This window comes from Nomascus leucogenys, chromosome 19 (genome assembly GCF_006542625.1).
Source record: "Nomascus leucogenys isolate Asia chromosome 19, Asia_NLE_v1, whole genome shotgun sequence".
NCBI classification, from domain to species: Eukaryota; Metazoa; Chordata; class Mammalia; order Primates; family Hylobatidae; genus Nomascus; species Nomascus leucogenys.
This window is the reverse complement of record NC_044399.1, coordinates 49,538,491-49,558,299: the sequence shown is the minus strand read 5'-3', so window position 1 is coordinate 49,558,299 and position 19,809 is coordinate 49,538,491. Positions and strand designations below refer to the sequence as shown.

At 37.5% G+C, this 19,809-nt stretch overlaps 1 protein-coding gene across 1 annotated transcript in view; it reads right to left on the bottom strand.

The window, feature by feature from the left end:
- The window catches only part of PRKD3 (protein kinase D3), a 74,194-nt gene that overhangs the window by 3,418 nt on the left and 50,967 nt on the right, over positions 1-19,809 (bottom strand). The window contains exons 13-19 of the mRNA XM_030800563.1: positions 18,347-18,399; positions 15,598-15,670; positions 13,416-13,522; positions 6,215-6,376; positions 5,580-5,678; positions 2,635-2,902; positions 202-287 (exon numbers count right to left, since the gene is read on the bottom strand). Of these exons, the coding sequence (XP_030656423.1) occupies positions 202-287; positions 2,635-2,902; positions 5,580-5,678; positions 6,215-6,376; positions 13,416-13,522; positions 15,598-15,670; positions 18,347-18,399 (848 nt within the window). The remainder of the gene's footprint in view (positions 1-201; positions 288-2,634; positions 2,903-5,579; positions 5,679-6,214; positions 6,377-13,415; positions 13,523-15,597; positions 15,671-18,346; positions 18,400-19,809) is intronic.

Below are 19,809 nucleotides of genomic sequence, written 5' to 3'. Positions count from 1 at the left end.
AAATTAATATGTCATACTAATCTTACAAAAAGGTGAAATGAACACATAGGTCTATGAAAGGCTAAGTCATTGCTTTCAGTTCATGGGAGTTTAATTGCTTGTCATTACCGATGACAAGAATGAGTGGTCTCATTAGGTGGGACAAATCAGAGTGAACTACTCAAATGAGGACTGCCAAAGAGAGATTACATTTTTTTTTACCTGTAGCCAGGGATGACTAAGAGATTTGTCAACACTGTAACGTTTTCTCATCTTCACTTGAAGCAGATTGTTTATCAGATCAATTGCTAAGGGAAAAGACAAAACAAGATATATGAATTTGGGTGCATAGAGCACCCCAAACTGACTGCCTAGAAGGCAGTTCAACCCACAGAAATACAGGGTTGAGGAATTTTTGCTTCTCAAGGACGTGGACTTTTAGCTAACATGTAAAATGAATCATAAATGTTTACTGATTTAAGTGTATCTGTCAAATTTTCATTGCCTTTATAAGGCAGTATAGAGTACAGGTTAAAGTGTACACTCTGGAACCTGACTGCCTGGGCTGAAGTCTGGTTCTGCCACCTACTAGCTGTGTTATATTGGGTCAGTTACTAAATTATACTATGCCTTAGTTTCCTCATGAAGTTGCTGACATATGTTAAGGGCTTAGAACAGTGCTTAGCACCTAAGTGCTAAGTATTAACTATTATTATTTGAAGATGAATGAAACAGACTCTCTGATCCTCCCCACCCTGCTCCAATGCTGCTCTCTAGTCCCTGACTTGGTCTGGAAAAGCACTGCCTTGCCTCTATATATGGTCAGATTGAGGTGGTAACTTAACTACCAAAAGTTTACACTTTTAACAAATAGGTTTCAGGGTATTTTAGTGTACATGGTGAGTTCTTGGCATATATATTTTATTCACTTATTTGGAGAATGGATCAACTGCAAAACCAAGGCAACCAATAACTACATACTAACTACAGCCCTATATAATGGTACATTTGAAATATTGATAACAAAAGGCTAGACCCAGACACGAACCAAATAGACTTGTACCATCCTAGTTCTATCTCTTGTCTCTATACTACCAAACTAGCAAAGTGATTCTGATAGAAGAGGTCTACAGAACACACTGCCTCAGGAGGTCTGAGATAACATTGGTTAACATCAAAAAACATGTCTTATGAGCTTCTTCAATTAGCTTTCTTCATTACCAAGCAAACCTGCTACTGTCTTCACATGTTGTTTCTTAAACTTTTCCCAGTTTAATGGAATATTAGTTAATCCTATGATTAAGCCTAGTACTTTCGGAAAAACAAAAAAGATCTACCTATTACATGGGTTGGTTAAATCCAGATGGGGGTATTCCCCAGCACTGGTTCTATTAACTTCTATGGGGCAGTTAAATAATGTTTTAAGTAGTGTACTTGTCCTTCCTATCAGTATCAGTAGACTAAAGAGGGCCAGCCAACTTATTCTTGACGGGTACAGAACCAGGAGTTGCAAATTCAAAAGCCTTCACTAGGCAGGAAAAAGATGTATGCAGCTTCCCAGCAGAGGTCCACAGGAGACAGGAAAACAAACTGCAGTGTGTCTGGTGAATATAAAGTTCATTCTAGGTATAAGGAACCAGAGCTAGGTATTCATTCAAGGAGCTCACAGTCTTGTTCTGAAGATTAGAAAAGTCAATTATGAAAAGAATGAATACTTAAGAAAAAAATGGGGCTGGGTGCAGTGGCTCATGCCTGTAATCCCAGCACTTTGGGAGGTCAAGTTGGGAAGATCGAGTGCAAGAGTTTGACACCAGCCTGGGCAACATAGTGGGACCCAATCTCTACAAAAAATTTAAAAATTAGCCAGGTGTGGGTGGCCCATGGTGTGTACCCGTCATCCCACCTAGTCAGGAGGCTGAGGTGGGAGGATCACTTGAGCCCAGGAAGTCGAGGCTGCAGTGAGCTGTGTTTGTGCACACTTCAGCCTGGGTGACAGAGGGAGACCCCGTCTCAATAAAAATAAAAAAAGATAATAAAAAAGCCCAAATGTTTTTTAGCCTAAGTAAATTTTACAGTGTAGAGGAGGAGTAGTCAGGGAACTTTATAGATGAGCCACAAATTAAGGGGTCCTCGAATTTTAACAGGAAGGATTGTAGACAAGGGAAAAACAGTCCTAAGCAAATTGCAGAAAACAGTTCAGAAGAGTAAACAACTAGGTTTGTGTAGGGAGTAGTGGGAGATGAGGCTAGAAGGTAAGCATGGACCATATCACAGATAACTATGCCTGTAAGGTGGTTAAAGAGAAGTGTTTGGGAGCACCATAAATGAAAGTAATGTTTCCTGAAGATAGATTTGGCAGTAGTGACTGGGAAAGACCAGAAAAGAGTTTAACAGGTTAAGACAGTTAAAAAGATATTTTAGGGGTTTGACAATGAGGCCACTGGGGCCTATGTCAGTGCTATGCCTGGGAACTATACAGAAGACACAGATAAAAGTGTAAAAAGAAGAGTGCTCAAAAAACTGGTAACTAGTTGAATTTGGAAGACGAATGGGAGATTTATGAAAAAGATAAGCTGCAAGAGACAGACTGATTTGGGATGAGAAAGATTTTTTAGGCTTAAAACAAACACATAGCCAAAACTTATTTTTTTTTACCTTCACCAGAAATTTCTCTCCATGGATTTGGTGGGTACATAAATGCAGCATTTTGGATTTGGTCATTTATATCTTCATCCTCATTAAAAGGAAATGTGCCACTGAGGCTCACATAGATGATAACTCCCACTGACCACATATCTAGGGAACGGTTGTAACCTTTGCTCCGGAGGACTTCAGGGGCTAAGTATGCTGGAGTTCCTACCACAGATCTCCTGAATGACTTTTCACCAATGATGCGTGCAAATCCAAAGTCACACAGCTTCACCTGGAAATTGAAGGATGATGTTAATTTTGTATTATAGTGTTATATATGTAACTACCTGTCCCTAAATATAACACTGTATGTATCATTTCAACATACTTGCCAGCTCTACTGATTATGAATATTAAACAATCACAGATAAGGAAATTGTAAAATATCCTTTTTTCAAAAGGCAGACACATTTATAGCCCTGTGATCCTGACTGACACAGTATGAAGAGCTTTCCTAGTACGTATTTCAAAAGTTCTAGCTTCCAGAATACCAAATACCAGACTGGTGTTATAAGTGTTCTGATTTCTTATGAAATGGAGTGTGCTGCTTTCTACCATTTGTCTTGTAAGGTCACTCTTCCATCATCTGTGAGCAGGAATTGTTTCATTTCTGAATCCTTAGTGGCCTCACAGTGCCTGGACACATAAAGGTACTCAATGTTTGCTGAAGGAAAAATAAGTTACAGTATTAGCCAGGTGTGGTGGCTCATGCCTGTAATCCCAGCACTTTGGGAGGCTGAGGCGGGCAGATCACGAGGTCAGGAAATTGAGACCATCCTGGCTAATGTGGTGAAACCCCGTCTCTACTGAAGATACAAAGAAATTAGCCTGGCGTGGTGGCGGGTGCCTGTAGTCCCAGCTACTCGGGAGGCTGAGGCAGGAGAATGGCGTGAACCCAGGAGGCGGAGCTTGCAGTGAGTTGAGATTACGCCGCTGCGCTCCAGCCTGGGCAACAGAGTGAAGACTCTGTCTCAAAAAAAAAAAAAAAAAAAAAAAAAAAAAAAAAATTTACAGTACTTAAAAACATCCCTTGTTTTGCTTAATCCTAGAATCTCTTTTCCTAAGGATGTTATAAATTGGCAAGTAAATAAAACTGAGGTGTATTTAAAGGTAACTTTTCATGTGGACACCAGTGGAATAATGCTGGAGACTGCCCTAGTGAGTAACAGCAACACTTTTCTATCACTGTGGAACAAATTATTTGTAGTTAGATGTTTAGATTTGCAAAAAGTTATATGTAAAGGGAGCCATAGTCACTACCATGTCCTCTCAAAAGAGAGTTCTAGAAGTTGATGAGCTTGGCAGAACTCAGAACACTTTATCTTGCTGCCCAGATTTTTCTAGAGGATCAAATTTGGGGGATTAATGACCACATCCATGCTGAACAAGCAAATGCCAGGTACTTTCTGGAGGAAATGCTCTGACTTAAAAAATGCCTTTAGCAAAAGCATTGAATATAAATTGAGAGGAAAAAGATTTAAGCTCTAGAAAACAGTGGTACAAACAGTGCCTAGAAAACAAAGAAGTGAAGTTATCAAATGCTGCTATTTCTGGGATGGTGGACTCTGACACGTTTTTATAAATGATATTTGCTCAATATCATTACTGAATCTGGCTGCTTCTCGATTTGTGTCTTTGAAGAGTACAAATACTGAGCCTGAAGAAATACAAACTCTTTTTTTGTTGTTAAATGCCAGATTTCAGCTAACATCTTGATAAGGTAAAGATGACTTGGAAGTTTGGCAACTGATTAAAGAAGTGGAGCCATGGCTAACACTTGAGCATAAAAAGAGTATCAAGTAAATCACATTATTTTCCCTTTGCTTCTCATTGGAACACTGTGGATCACTAGAGGTCAGAAAGTGGGAGTTTTAATGTTACCTGTAGGAGTGTGCATCTTTTGTCTACTATTTTGAAGATCAAATGAGATAATATATGGAAGCAGTTTATTTAAAACATTGCACCAACTATTAGGTGACCCTTTCGACCTCAAAATGATAGGGAATCACTTTTAACTACATAAACATAAAAAGAATATGATAACTACTTTAAAAGCTGAACGATTTTTAATATATCTTTTTATTTGAAAAGACAATTTGAGTTATATTTACCAAGTGAAAACAGCTATCTGTTTTCCTTAGTCTTGCCATTTGTCTAAATGTACATGTTTCAAATGTATATAAACAAGTTTGGCAACAGATATTTGAGCTGATTGGAGGAATCATCTTTGCCAATTATGGAAAATGGCTGCAGGGTACCACCACCACCACTTATTTCTCAGGATGGTTGTTTCAGAATTTGGGTTATGATCCATCTCATAGGTCATGAAATAAACTTAGTGGATCAAGATGAACACTTGAAAAAAAAAAAAAACTCAACTGAATTAAGAAAAATCAGAGAGTGCTACATGTAGCGAGGACACAGAAGCACGATGCCATCGTGTGTATGTGTGGTGATGAGAAATGTTATTCTTATATAGGTTGTTTGAATACAATACTCTAAATAGAAAAAGGAGGTGCCTGCCTGCCTCAACCAAAATCTATCTCCCATTTCCAGTAACACCCCATTTGTTTTATTTATGAGGTATTTATCCTAAGTACCAGGCATCAACCAAGGTTGATACTTGCTCACTTCGTTCCCAGCCCCTGGGGAGAGGTGAATTGCAGAATCTATGTGCAGTTATTCTTTTAGATGTGGTTAAATCTAGAAAGTCTTGAATATAAACAGTGTAACTAATAACATCTGAATTCATTTAGTTATTAATCCTCACTGGTAGTTACAGGCTAAAAACTATTTTTGTAAGATGGTATGCATTTTTAACCAACAGTACTTAGTACACTGCCTTTCATTATGTGGGTACTTTGAAAATGTTGCCAGAATCATTTAAAAGGTTCTGGAGAATATCTCACCTGAGGAAATGGCTCTGCTGATGCAAGCAGCACATTTTCTGGCTTTAAATCACAGTGCACAATATTCTTAAAATGCAGATTCCTCAAAGCAACAAGTATCTGTTATAAAAAAAGATTTTCTTTTCAATGTCTGGAAAATCACAAGTAAACCTCAGTGTGACTCCTTGAATGATTTGAAAACTCCACTATAGTTCATCAAGACTTAGCTAAAAGTATGTTATTCTGCTCCTTAAGGTTAACAATTCCCACAATCACCCAACATGTAAAAGCACTGCTATTTAATTATTTTAGTTTTTAGCTGGGTACAATGGCTTATGCCTGTAATCCCAGCACTTTGGGAGTCCTAGGCAGGTGGATCACTTGAGGCAAGGAGTTCGAGACCAGCCTGGCCAACATGGTGAAACCCCGGCTCTACTAAAAATACAAAAATTAGCCAGGCGTGGTGGCACACATCTGCAATCCTAGATACTTGGGAGGCTGAGGCACGAGAATCACTTGAATCCAGGAGGCAGAGGTTGCAGTGAGCCAGATTGCACCACTGCACTCTAGCCCAGGTGACAGAGTAAGACTCTTGTCTTAAAAAAATAAAATGTTTTTAATCGCAAGTTAAAAAAAAAAAAAAGGAGTTAAAATACCTGTGTGACCATGAATTTAGTAATTCGTTCTGGAAGCCGACTTTTCTCACTGGATAGAATCATTTCCAACATATCTCCATGCAGCTTTTCCATTACTACAAAGACTCGTTCTGGGGTTTCAAACATACATTCCAGGTTTACAATCCCAGGATGGTGCAAATTCTGAAGAGAGGTTGCAAGATATTTACATGACCAACTTAAGCAGAGAAACAGTTTTACTAATATCTAGATGTGCTACGATTGTCTGAAATGGCACAGAAAGAAAAAAGCCTAGAGAAGTAAACAAAGCAAACAAAATAAAAATTACAATCAATGAAAAGGATCTTAGGTTTTGATTCTCCAAGTTGTGTACTGGAAAGTAGCCACACTGAGGGGATAGAATGTTCTCCTAATTTGATTATATAATCACTCTTGTCCATTACTACTACTTTTCTTCCTTCTCACTTGAAAAATCTGACACTGCTCTAATTTCATGCTTTCCCTGAATAGGCACCAACTGCCCATAAATTTTTAGTCAATTACACAGAAACCTTTGACTCTTGGGGGCTGTATTTGTGATGGTATTTGCTTAAGAGTTTTATTTCTAAGATAGTTATTTATCTAAGTCTTGATTCTCATAATATTATAATGATTAATTTCCTTTTTAGGCTCAACATCTCTACCCGCATTATCCTGTTTCTTGATCACAACTAGGTTACAAGGGTTGGAGATACACAAAGATGAACGCCATACTATTTATGCTTATAAAAAAGCATCTTGTGTTCTGCTACAGAAAATCCTTCCTCAAAAACAAATTCATGAAGTCAGCCTTGCTCAAACACCTTCAGTGGCTCTTTATTTCTGGACACAAATCTAAATTCCTTTGTCTACATTTTAAGATCTTCAATAATCTGGTTTCAGTCTTCCAATATAATCTTAAATATGTTCTACTGAATGAACCAAGTGCTTAAACAATTTTTATTCCTTATTAATAAAAATACAGGCTGGGTGCGGTGGCTCATGGCTGTAATCCCAGCACTTTGGGAAGCCAAGGCAGGTGGATCATTTGAGGTCAGGAGTTCCAGACCAGCATAGCAAACATGGTGAAATCCCGTCTCTACTAAAAATAAAAAAATTAACCAGGTGTGGTGACAGGTATCTGTAATCCCAGCTACTCGGGAGGCTGAGGCAGGAGAATCACTTGAACCTGGGAGGCGGAGAGGCTGCAGTTAGCCGAGATCATGCCATTGCACTCCAGCCTGGGAGACAGAGCGAGACTTTGTCTCAAATTAAAAAAAAGGCCGGGCGCAATGGCTCACGCCTGTAATCCCAACATTTTGGGAGGCCAAGGCAGGTGGATCACTTGAGGTCAGGAGTTCGAGACCAGCCTGACCAACATGGAGAAACCTAGTCTCTACTAAAAATACAGAATTAGCCGGGTGTGGTGGCGCAAGCCTGTAATCCCAGCTACTTGGGAGACTGAGGCAGGATAATCACTTGAACCTGGAAGGCGGAGATTGCAGTGAGCTGAGATCGCGCCATTGCACTCCAGCCTGGGCAGCAAGAGCGAAACTCCATCTCAAAAACAAAACAAACACCCAGACGTTCCCCAACTTACAATGGTTCAACTTACAATTTTTCAACTTTAGAATGGTACAAAAGTGGTATGCATTCATTCAGTAAAAACCGCATTTTGAATACCTGCACAACCGTTCCATTTTTTTTTTGAGTATTCACAAATTACGTAAGATATTCAACACATTAGTGTAAAATAGGCTTTGTGTTAGATGATTTTGCCCAACTGTAGGCTAATGTAAGTGACTGTGCTTAAGGTAGGCTACGCGGGGCTAAGTTGTGTTCAGTAGGTATTTTTATCTACTTAGTTATTTTCAAACTTAAGATGGGTTTATGGAGATACGACCCTGTCGCAAAATGAGGAGCATCCTGTACATTTTTCTTTAGCTTTTTTCCTTAATATGGCTAGCTGATTATGCTAGGGGGACTAACATGTTTTTGGCCTACGTGAGGCTGAGTTCCATGTCTAAGATGTTTTTTGAAGCCTTAATTTTAGCCCACATTCTCTCTCTTTGGGACTACTGCAGTAGTTTCCACTGTATTGTAATAATGTGTGTATTTTACTCCATTGTTTAATAAACTCTCTGAGGCACAGATTGTTTCAGTTATTTTAGCTCAATATCTGCATCACGACGATAGGTGTTTTCAAAAATGTTTAGAAAGTGAAAGAATAACAAATGCAAAATAGACTTGTTTGCTAATCATTTTAAACCAATTTTATGAGATCATTTTCCAAGTAGCAAAATACAAAATGACAACATTTTATAGTAGATAAATGAAACTTAAATACCCCATAGTGGTGGGGTATGACAATGGCAATAAGCAGTGTAAGATTCAGAATATTATAACTTTTATCAACAGAGGTAGAAATGTGACTGTTTTGCTATGCCATAGTTGGCTGGCTCTATGCTTTTTTTCCCCCGCCCTCCTTTAAAAACACGTGGACACACAAAAATAGAAGTATGCTGTAACATTATTCTTCTCCCTTAACAACTTCCTCTATTTTCTATTTCCGCTGGAGTATGTTTTAGTAAGTTATACTTTCATTGAGAATTACCCATTTTCTCCAAGTTTCCAAATGTATCTGATAGAGATGAGCAAAGTGTCATAAGATTCTTTCCCCCACCCCACCCCCCGTATTTGTGGTTATCTCCGTAAGATCATTTTGTATTTTCTTCTTTGCTTAGGATGGCCATTTTATTTTTACATACCTCCTCCCTTCCCCCGCACAGCGAACCAGCTTTTGGCTTTATTATTTCTTTTCTGTATTTATTAATTTTCATTTTTGATCTGTTATTCCTTTCTGCTTTCTTTAGGTTTATTTTATTGTTCATTCTTCAACTCCTTGAGTTGGATTCTTAATTCACTTATTTTCATTCTTTCTTGCTTAATATTTGAGGTTATAAAGCTTTTTCTGAAAGACAGTACAAAGGCGCTGATATATATATATATATATACGGTATTTTCATGGTTTTCTAAATATTCTGAAATTTTGATTTCGCTCTGATTCAAAAATTAATATTTTAAAGTTTTCATGTAGGAGCTTGTTTTCTGATTTTGTAATTTATTTCTGCTTTAACGCATTGAGATCAAAGAATACTGTTTATACTACTGCTTTTTAGAATTAATGAGGCATTCTTTGTTTTTAGGGTACAGAGTTCAGTATAATCTGCTTAGATCTACCTTACTCTGTTTAGACCTTGTATGTTCTTAATTATTTTTGTCTACTCCATTTCTCATGGACTACTGATGTGTGTCTGTTTCTCCTTGTTTTTAGTTTTTCTTTATAAATGTTTATGGTGTTATTTGGTGTAGTATGATTTTCACTCTTCCACTGTTAAAGTGGCCTTCTTTCATTTCATTTAATGTGTTTTCCCTTGAGTTAAATCTTATCAGATCATGACCCTCAAATGGCTTTTTGCTTGGAGAAGGGAACTTTGGAGGACATAAGGGCTGTAGATTTCAGAAAGAATCAGCAAAAACAGTTCTGTGTTGTCTCTTCCTGAAGAGGCATGCACCTCTGCTTCATCTTCACTGTTGTTGGAAATCTACATGATTTTATAGTTTTGAATTCTCATCTATTTTTGTTAAAGTATGCTCACTTCTGTTAATCATTTTTCTTATAGCTTTGGGGTAGCTTCCAAGATAAGAACGGGAAAATGCTGAATTTACACCACAATGTTCAAACCAGAAATTTCCCTCTAGGTTTTTGATAACGTTTTCTAATTACATAGGTACCTACAAGAACACCACACCTTTTCTCCCACTACTCTACTACCCTCTTCAGGCAACACAGCAAAAGAAACATTTTACATTACCACATAATCTAGGAAACAAAAAGAACCTCCCTTCCCCAATTTTTTTCCTGCTCTTACAACATCCTCCCTAGATGTGGCCAGTTGACAGTTTATGTAGGCATGGCTCTTTTTCTGTATAACTGTATATAGACATATATAATGTACACATTACTTTAAAAAGTTAAGGGAGTCATTCCAAACTTCTTTTCAATCTAACAATGTGTTGTAATTTCCCACATAATACATTTATTCATTAAATATTAAATAAGAATTTACCATGTACCCAGTACTATGTAGGTATTCTGGATTCATTATTAAACAAAACTGACAAAGATCCCTTGTCTCATAGAGCTTATAAATTGTAGCAAGGTGAGACAGACAATGGGAAATAAAATAGTAAATTACCTAGTATGAAGGTAATAAGTGCCATGGAGAAAAGAAAAAGAGTTAAGGTAGGGGAGTGGAGGGGTGGGAGGGTGAGTTTAATGCTGAATAGAATGTGGAGGCTTCATTGAGGAAATGATATTTGGGCAAAGTCTTGAAGGAGACAAGGGAGTATGACATGCAGATATTTGAGGGAGAAAGCATTCCAGGCAGAGGAAACAGCTAATGCAAAGCCTTTTGAGACAGAAGCATGTCTGGCATGTTTGAGATATAGCAAGAAAGTCAACATGGCTATTTTTGGGGGAAAAAAAAGACTCAGTTTGTTGTGTATATTGTCTGCAGTGGAATCTTTCAAGTGATTTTGATTCAGTTTCATAAAGAATAATCACAGGTATCTAAAAGTGGGATGTGCTCATTTCTATTAAACAGAATTATAAAGCCTGTCACCAAGAGCTCAAGAGGTTGGATGCTCCTGGATAAACTGTAAGGTCACTTCTAAATTAATGATCCTGTGATTTTTCCTCCTTGCCACTGGAAAGGCCAAAGCTGTAGTCTTAATAATAATATGCTCAATCTTCACCCCATCTTTTCTCTAAGTATGTGGGCATGGGAAAGAAAAGCTATGGACGCCTTTAGGGATGCAGGTAAAGGTATCAGCACCAGGATGAACTACAGGAGTTCAGACAGCCTTTCAGGTTTGTGTGATGAGGGAGGACTACGGATAAGAATGACACGGGGCAAAGATGGAAAAGGAAAGAGATACAGTTGGATGGGGAAGAGGAGAGCCAAAAGGTAGCGTGAGTGCACGTAACAGTGTAGTAGGATACTTCCAACCCATGTGAAAAAGTTTAGCTGTGATGCTCACATAACTAAATCTTAAGAAACTAATTTCAGTAAATGAGATGTGATTTTTAAAAAGTTTCCTTTTAAGAAGTGTATTTCCTACATGAATTCAGATTGTACTAATAGAATATTCTAGAATATCAATATTCTATATAATATTCATATACAAAGTTAGCTAAAGTTCATCTTTATACTACACACACACACACACGCACACACACAGAGTGGGTGGGTCCAATGATGTAAAGTAGAAAGTACATGTGGTTTGCAGACAGACTTAGATTCAAACTCTGAATCTGCCTTCCTGCTGGGTGATGTTGAGAAAAAGTACTTAAGTATAAATGCTGACACAAGGAAAGCCAAATATAAAAGTATAAATATCTTACATAAACAATTTGAAGAGAATCTACAACAAAGATAGTCTTGTATTAAATTTAGTATGAAAATAGCATAGAGACATCCAACAATCTATTCCCAGTTTGGGCAGTATTGATGAAAATAACCAAAATGATAAAATAATGAAGTTTTTCACACTGTGCATTACCTGGTTATTCCTAAATTTAGTTATTACGATCCATAGCTGATAAGAGGAAAAAAACTTCAGTGCTTACTCAGAGCTGTGTTTGTGATCAAGAAGATATCAATCCATAGGAATATATCCTTAATTTTTATTGTTTTGCTTACTAGTTGGACAGTGAGGGTTCCAAAATTAGATACGCAAAAATACCTGACAGCATATTCATACTCTTCATATTCAACAGAGTATGAATGCTATTAATATTCTATTTAAAGGTAGCTCTATAGGAGGAGACAGCCTTGATATGACCACAGGTACCTCCTTGCCCACAAGCTTTTTGATTATCATGCCTCTGAAAAAGTGAGGCAAATGTTACTATTAGCAACAAGTAACATAATAAATATAAAATGAATCATTTAAGTTTCTTACCTTCTTCAAGGAAACTTAAGTTCAGAAGGAGGCTGTCTTCTTGAATTTCACTCAAAGCAAATGGGGCTCTGACAGCATTAACTATTTTTTTGTTGTTGTTGAGACGGAGTTTCCCTCTTGTTGCCCAGGCTGGAGTGCAATGGCACAATCTCAGTTCATTGCAACCTTTGCCTCCAGGTACAAGTGATTCTCCTGTCTCAGCCTCCCAAATAGCTCGGATTACAGGCATGTGCCACCACACCCGGCTTTTTTTTGAGATGGAATTTCGCTGTTGTTGCCCAGGCTGGAGTGCAATGGCACAATCTTGGCTTACTGCAACCTCCACCTCCCAGGTTCAAGCGATTCTCCTGCCTCAGCCTCCTGAGTAGCTGGGATTATGGGCATGTGCCACCGTGCCTGGCCTAGTTTTTTTGTATTTAGTAGAGATGAGGTCTCACCATGTTAGTCAGGCTGGTCCCGAACTCCTGACCTCAGGTGATCCACCTGCCTTGGCCTCCCAAAGTGCTGGGATTATAGGTGCACACCACCTCACCTGGCCAGCATGAGCTATTATACGACCATGATTTCTTTAACAATATGCAAAAGCTATATAACTAACAGACATTTGCATATTATAAATTATTTATATGATATTCAGAAATGATCCAAGGATCAAGCTAAATTTTAATCTTCTAGATGACCCCCCAAAGGGTAAAAATGCTAGATGAAAAACACATAGGAATTTATGGAATTGAAATCATTGCCAATGTATCTTTAAAATATGCCCCAATCAACTAAGCCATTACAAAATTAGAGTTTTTAATTAATGAAATAAGTGCTGTTAAAAGATACATAATTTTAAGGCAATCTTTATTTGCACAGTAATTGCTATGACAGTCAAGCATGTCACCGGTGAAAACTGGATGGGTAAAACAGTAACCTCCTAACAAAATGTGGCAAAGTATCCGAAGTATTTTGAGCTCCTGGAATGAATGAAGAATGAAATTTTACTTTTTTAAAAAAGATTTTACTCACGAAAATGTGTTCTAAAACTACTACCATAAATCAAGATATTGGCAGTCCCTATAATGCCTATATTACCATAATCTAATTTTGCCTTAAAAAAAAAAAGAGAAGCAGTTAATTCAGATTCTTACCAGGCTCTTTAATAAACCACTTTTTTATTTTTTATTTTTACCTGTAAAATAGCCACTTCATTACGGAGTTGACTTTCTTGTTTTGTGGGGAATCTCATCTTATCAATTACTTTAATAGCCACATCCCTCCCAGTCTTTCTATGTTTTCCTATTAAGAAAAAAAGAATAGGAACGAATGAAGCAAACTGACAGCTTTATTAGGGAGTTGTCCACAGACTGAAATTTATATGTATTCATTCTTGAATTTTCTTTTTGGCTCATTTTTATTCTTTCTCCACACTCCTTCACTCACCTTTAATTTAGGAAAAAATTGTTTTTCCCTCCATACATAATATTTGCCCCTAATAAAGTCAGCTGCATTATCTAAACAGGAGAAAATCTGAATGAACTTGTTGCTGAAAAGTAATCTACCTTGTTAAATAAATGATAGTTAATTACCCTGACCTAGTCCTTCAGAGACTCTGTCAAGATGGAAATACTGTATGAACGAATCAATTTTATTCTAGATTCAATGAGTCAGCACAGAGTGATTTAACCATGTACCCACACACTCTGGGTGTCTCTATATTCTAGAATCTAGATATAAAAAATTTGTATTTGTCTCTATATTCTAGAATCTAGATATTTAAAAAAGGTACAAGTTTATTATAATGAACAGTCATTCCCTCATTTATTCATTCAAATTAACTAGTTATACCTATTATGTACTAGGTATGCCTTTAGATGCTACAGATTAAGCAGTGAAAATGACAGGTGTATTTTTGTTATTTGTTCTTCAAATATGTATGTGACTTGCTTTTCTCTACATAGCTATTTATTTTAGATTAACTCATCTGTCTCAATGGCACAATCGTAAGTCTACTTGAAAAGACTGAACAAATGTGTGCATTTTTGGTAAGAAGCCAAAGGTACCTCAGACAGTTCTTTGTTCCTTTGATGACAGGAAGTCCTCCAGAGATGTAACTACTCTTAAAACTGACAAATCTGAAGTTGCAAACCATAGATACTATATATGCATGCAGAGTCAACACATTTTCTAGGTGACTGCTTTATGTCACAATACTAGGTGCTAAGCATACAAAGAAGATCCAGACATCTCACAGCCAACGCTCCAATAAAGTTCAGTGGGAAGACAATAATGTAAACCCAAAGGGTAATAGATATTGTGATAGAAGTATGTTAGATAGCAGGAGTACCAAAGGGGAACAACGTTTTTACTTGATGGAGAGATAGGTATGGGGACAAGAAATTTCCAGAGGAAGCTCTTTAGTTGAGCCCTGAAGTATGAAAAAATGTTCACTAGAGAGACAAAGGGATGGAGAAGGAGCAGAGAGGCAAAGGGTATGGAGGCATGTAAATAGGACTGAAAGATAGAAAGCAAAAAGGAAGCTGCAATTAGATCTGAGGCTAGAGAAGCAGGGATAAATCACAGCAGCCTTGAAATCCTCTGCTTAGAAAACTGGCTATGAATCTGTAGATGACTGTGAACCACTTAAGGGTTCTATGTGAGGTAATACTAATATCAGATGTGAATTTTCTGAAAGATTCACTCCAAGAGTTGTATGAAAGGAAGGTAAGAATGGAGGCAGAACAGCCAACTAGGAAACTACTATACCAAGTCTTAGCAAGGGATAACAAGGGTTTAACATTTCTTTCTTAGTACCTTTACATATATTAAGTTTAATTAATATTTAAGCCCTATGAGCTACACAGGTCAGGTTTCATTAGCTCCATTAAACAGTTGAAGATGCTAACGCACAGTAAGGTTAAATGACTTCATCAATATCCTAAATCGCAAAGTTGGATTTCAGGTTCAGGTTTTCAAGACTTGATAGAACAATCATGCCAACAGTAGACAAATGGTGCCATTTGTGTTGGAAAACTAGTAGGGAATATACTTCAATGAATAAGCCCACTCAGCCCAAAATAAACTTCAAACCATCTCCCCCCTGCCTCCAACAAACATCTGTATATGTGAGCTACAAGAAGAGATAAAAAATACTGTAAAATTTTCTGATTCTGTTAATTTTTAAAGTTTGCAATGACATTAAGGGAAGAATACTCAAATTACAGTGAGGAGGATTTAGCTGAAAGATACAAGTCAGCCTTTGAAAAAAAGGGCACTGGACAAAACTATGAGATGACAAAACAGCTGGCAGATGTTTTACATTTTCCAGTTTTAAAAATAATGTGTACAATATGCAAATGGCTGTAGTTGCTTACCTCCATAAACGATGCCAAACTGGCCTGAACCAAGCACCTCATCTGCAAAGATCTGGTAAACAGTACTGATATCCTGGTAGGATAAAGTAAGCAGTTAGGATTATTTATTTCTATAATACAATGTCAACATCTCTGACTTCATTCAAATACTTAAATACGTTTTTGTTTATGTTAGAAGCAACTAATTTCCATAAAGTGCAAACTATTTTATGAAAACATAGGCTTTCTATGTTCTGTAAGAGGTTAAGCCCAAATTTTATGTGCAAGTATAATGTATTGTGTAAGACTTTCAGGAAAAAAATGCTTTGCATTTTAAAAATCTTGTATTTAGGCTTGGCGTGGTGGCTCACGCCTGTAATCCCAGCACTTTGGGAGGCTGAGGCAGGCGGATCACCTGAGGTTGTGTGTTCGAGACCAGCCTGACCAACAAGGAGAAACCCCGTCTCTACTAAAAATACAAGATTAGCCAGGTGAGATGGTGCATGCCTGTAATCCTAGCTACTCGGGAGGCTGAGGCAGGAGAATCGCTTGAACCCAGGAGGCAGAGGTTGTGGTGAGCCAAGATTGTGCCACTGCATTCCTGCCTGGGCAACAAGAGCGAGACTCCATCTCAAGAAAAAAAAAATCTTGTATTTATTAAGTAGTGATCTATAAAAGTAAATTTACCTAAAAAAAATTAAAAATGAAATTTTACCTATTTTACCTTTAAGGAGATTTGCTCTCTTTGATTTGTGAAAGAAAAACTCAAAAGTTTATATTACTGGGATTAGCCTAACTTTGAGAGACTGAAGAAAAGAATATGTATGAGAGAAAGTCTGTAACTCAAATCCATTCCTCTATCTTTCCTCACTGCTCTTTACCCCCTTCCCTTTTTTTTTCTTCTTTGTAGTATTTGTTGCTGTCAGAACAGAACTAATATACTAATTTGGGATGTTTAGTGTCAAAATTGCATTACGGGTGTGACTGATGAAAGAAAAAGTGGAACTTCACTTAGCAGACCCACACTTACAAAGACAAAGCCTCAGCCCTGCAACAAAAGCCAGTGAATATGCATGTATATATGTTAAGTTGTAATTAAAATTTTAAGGTTTGTAAGAACCATTTTTATAAGCCTCCCAACTTTAGTCAACTTTTTGTTTAACCACATTTAGGTTCTAATCAGATTAGGAGGCATCCAATGTATATATAATAACTGCTAGGAAAGTGTATGTGTATGTATGTATGTGTATATATATTTGTTAAACAAAAGCCAATTCTGAATCCTTTTCCCTCATGACATGGAGATATCCTCAGTTCCCATAGGATTATTCAAAATTTAAGCGCTCATGATTTTTGATATTCCTCCTTCTCTCCCCAAGAATATGGTGTCTATTCTACCTCCCAACAGGACAAGAGACTCATAGATTATATCTCTGAAATTTTCTATCTCCAATAACACTACTAGAGTCTAATCTTCATTGCAATCTTAGAAATCTTAAACAACATTTATATGTTAGAGAACTATAACAGCTAAGTGCCCCAAGTAGAAAAGAGAGATTTTAATCTGAGAAATTATATATAACAATTTAACAATTTTCTGACTTCCTTTTCTAGCCTGTTTTCCCTCTAGTCCAGGGGTTAGCAAACTCCAGCTTATGGGCAAAATCCAGCCTGCTGCCTCTCTTCCTATGGCCCCTGATCTAAAAATGGTCTTTAAATGACTGGACAAATCAAAATAATATTCTGTGACATGTAAATATTAAATGAAATTCAATTTCAGGGTCCATAAATAAAGTTTTATTGGAACACAGCCATGCCCGTTCACTTATGTATTGCCTATAGCTGCCTTCTTGTCACAACCACATAGCTGCATAGTTGTATATGGTCTACAACAGGGGTCCCCAAGACCCAGGCCACAGACTGGTAACTGTTTGTGGCCTGTTAGGAACTGGGCTGCACAGCAGGTGAGCAGCAGGCGAGCAAGCATTACCGCCCAAGCTCTGCCTCCTGCCATATCAGCAGAGGCATTAGATTCTCAGAGGAGGGCAAACCCTACTGTGAACTGTGCATGTGAGGGATCTAGGTTGTGCATTCCTTATGAGAATCTAATGATCTGACATGGTTCATTCCGAAACCATCTCCCAACCCCCCACCTCCATGGAAAAACTCTTCCACAAAACCAGTCCCTGGTGCCAAAAAGGTTAGGGACTGCTGGTCTACAAAGCCTAAGATATTTACTAAAAAGTTTACGGAAAAAGTTGCTGACCTGTTATAAAACCCTAAACATACCTATATGCACCAGCCAAACTTAATTTATTCATAATTCCTTAAGAGTCCATTTCCTGCTTCCCTGTTTGTTCATCCTGGTGCCCCTGTACTTGCGTGAAAGGTTGTTCCCCAACCCTCATCCCTTCAGCACTTCTGTCAGTAATCCATTCCATCCTTTCAGGGGTAGCTCAAATTGCACTTCCTTTAGGAAGCTTCCCCTGCTGACCCCACAAGAAGTAATGTCTGCCTTCTCTTTGAACCAGTCTTATCGCTTTGTAACATTCTAATGTAACTTTTTCTAGTGAAAAAGTTAGCTTTATTTTTAATTTTAAAAATCTGCCTTAGTTTCCTCTATAAAGCAGAACTCCTTAGGGAAGTTATCAACCGCAAAGTCTGGCCTAGTACTTTGGGCGATGAACCAATTTCTCTAATACAGATTTTCACCTTTTATTTTCCTTATTTTAATCACCCAGTTTACACGTTAGCTATAACGATTACTTACCACATTCTCCTGAATCTGACAATTAGATACAGAGATACTTGTAGACAAATCTTCTGTAAAATATAAAAAAGACAAAATTTAGTATATGACAATAATATTAATCTTTACTGACGTGAATGCTTATGGTATATCAAACTTTACAAAGTTTAGCACACAGTTAATACAATTATGTACACTAACAAAATCTACACATACAACCCATCAACAGGAAACTAGATAAAATATGATACATCCATACAAAAGAATACTATCTCAACATTTAATTGATGATGTAGGACTATAAATACTGAATCAGAAAGTCAGAAAGCTAGTTATGATTATTACTGAGTTAAAAAGGGAAGTTGCACTGTAATCCCAATGCATTAGGAGGCTGAGGCAGGAGGATCACTTGAGCCCAGGAGTTTGAGACCACCTGGGCTACATGATACCCTATCTCTACAAAAAATTTTAAAATTAGCCAGGCATAGTGGTGTGCACCTGTAGTCCTAGCTATTCAGGAGGCTGAGACAGGAGGATCTGAGCCCTGGAGTTTGAGGTTGCAGCGAGTTATGATTTGTGCACTGCACTCTCACCTGGGCGACATAGCGAGACCCTGTTTCTTCGTGGGGGGGGGGGGGGGGGGAAGCGGAGTCAAGGGAATTGCAGGGTAGCAGTGCTTAAATTAAAAACAAAAATCTATGATTACTTTTGGTGAGTGGAAGAGGTGGGGTTGGGGGACAAAGTTTTTATACACTTCTAAATTGCTTGCATTTTTATAATTTTATGTTGTTTTTTGGTACTTTAATACATTTATTGCCTGAAATAAATCACCTCATTTATCTTTTAAAAAGTGTGTAAGTGCCTGTATTGTTTTCTGAGGAAACAGTCCTAGTTTTAATTAGAATGACATAGAGTTCTGTCTAAAAACCTCCAAAACTTAAGAACCACTGTGAAACATCCATCTACCTACACCCATTCCAACCCAAAATCAGTACTGAACACCAAACATGTACACAGTCGTCATGATCCTCATCACACTTGTCTCAACTAAATAATGTTACCCCTCCACCACTCCCACTGAGATCTGCCTACTGTATTTCTACCTGAGGTTCAAATCAGGTTCTTCTATGAAGTCTTGTGTACTCTTCTGTCTGTATCTGAGTTTTTTAAGTAATGTATTCCTCACTTTTGCACTGTACTGCTTTATGCTACCATCTAATACCTTTATATATCCCATCTCTCCCTAAAGAGCTTTTATGATTTCTGTATTTATTTTGTATTTTAGTTCAGGGCCTAGCATAACAGTTGTACAAAATAATACAGCTAAACTAAAATAAACTACATTTGGAAAGTTGTTGATACTTATTTCAATTTGAGTATACTTCTCAAATGAATGACTTATGTGTCCCCATAAGCAACACAATGTTAATGGGGGAGAAGTGGCATTATAGTGACCTTTTGATTGTTAACTGTTTACTTTTGAA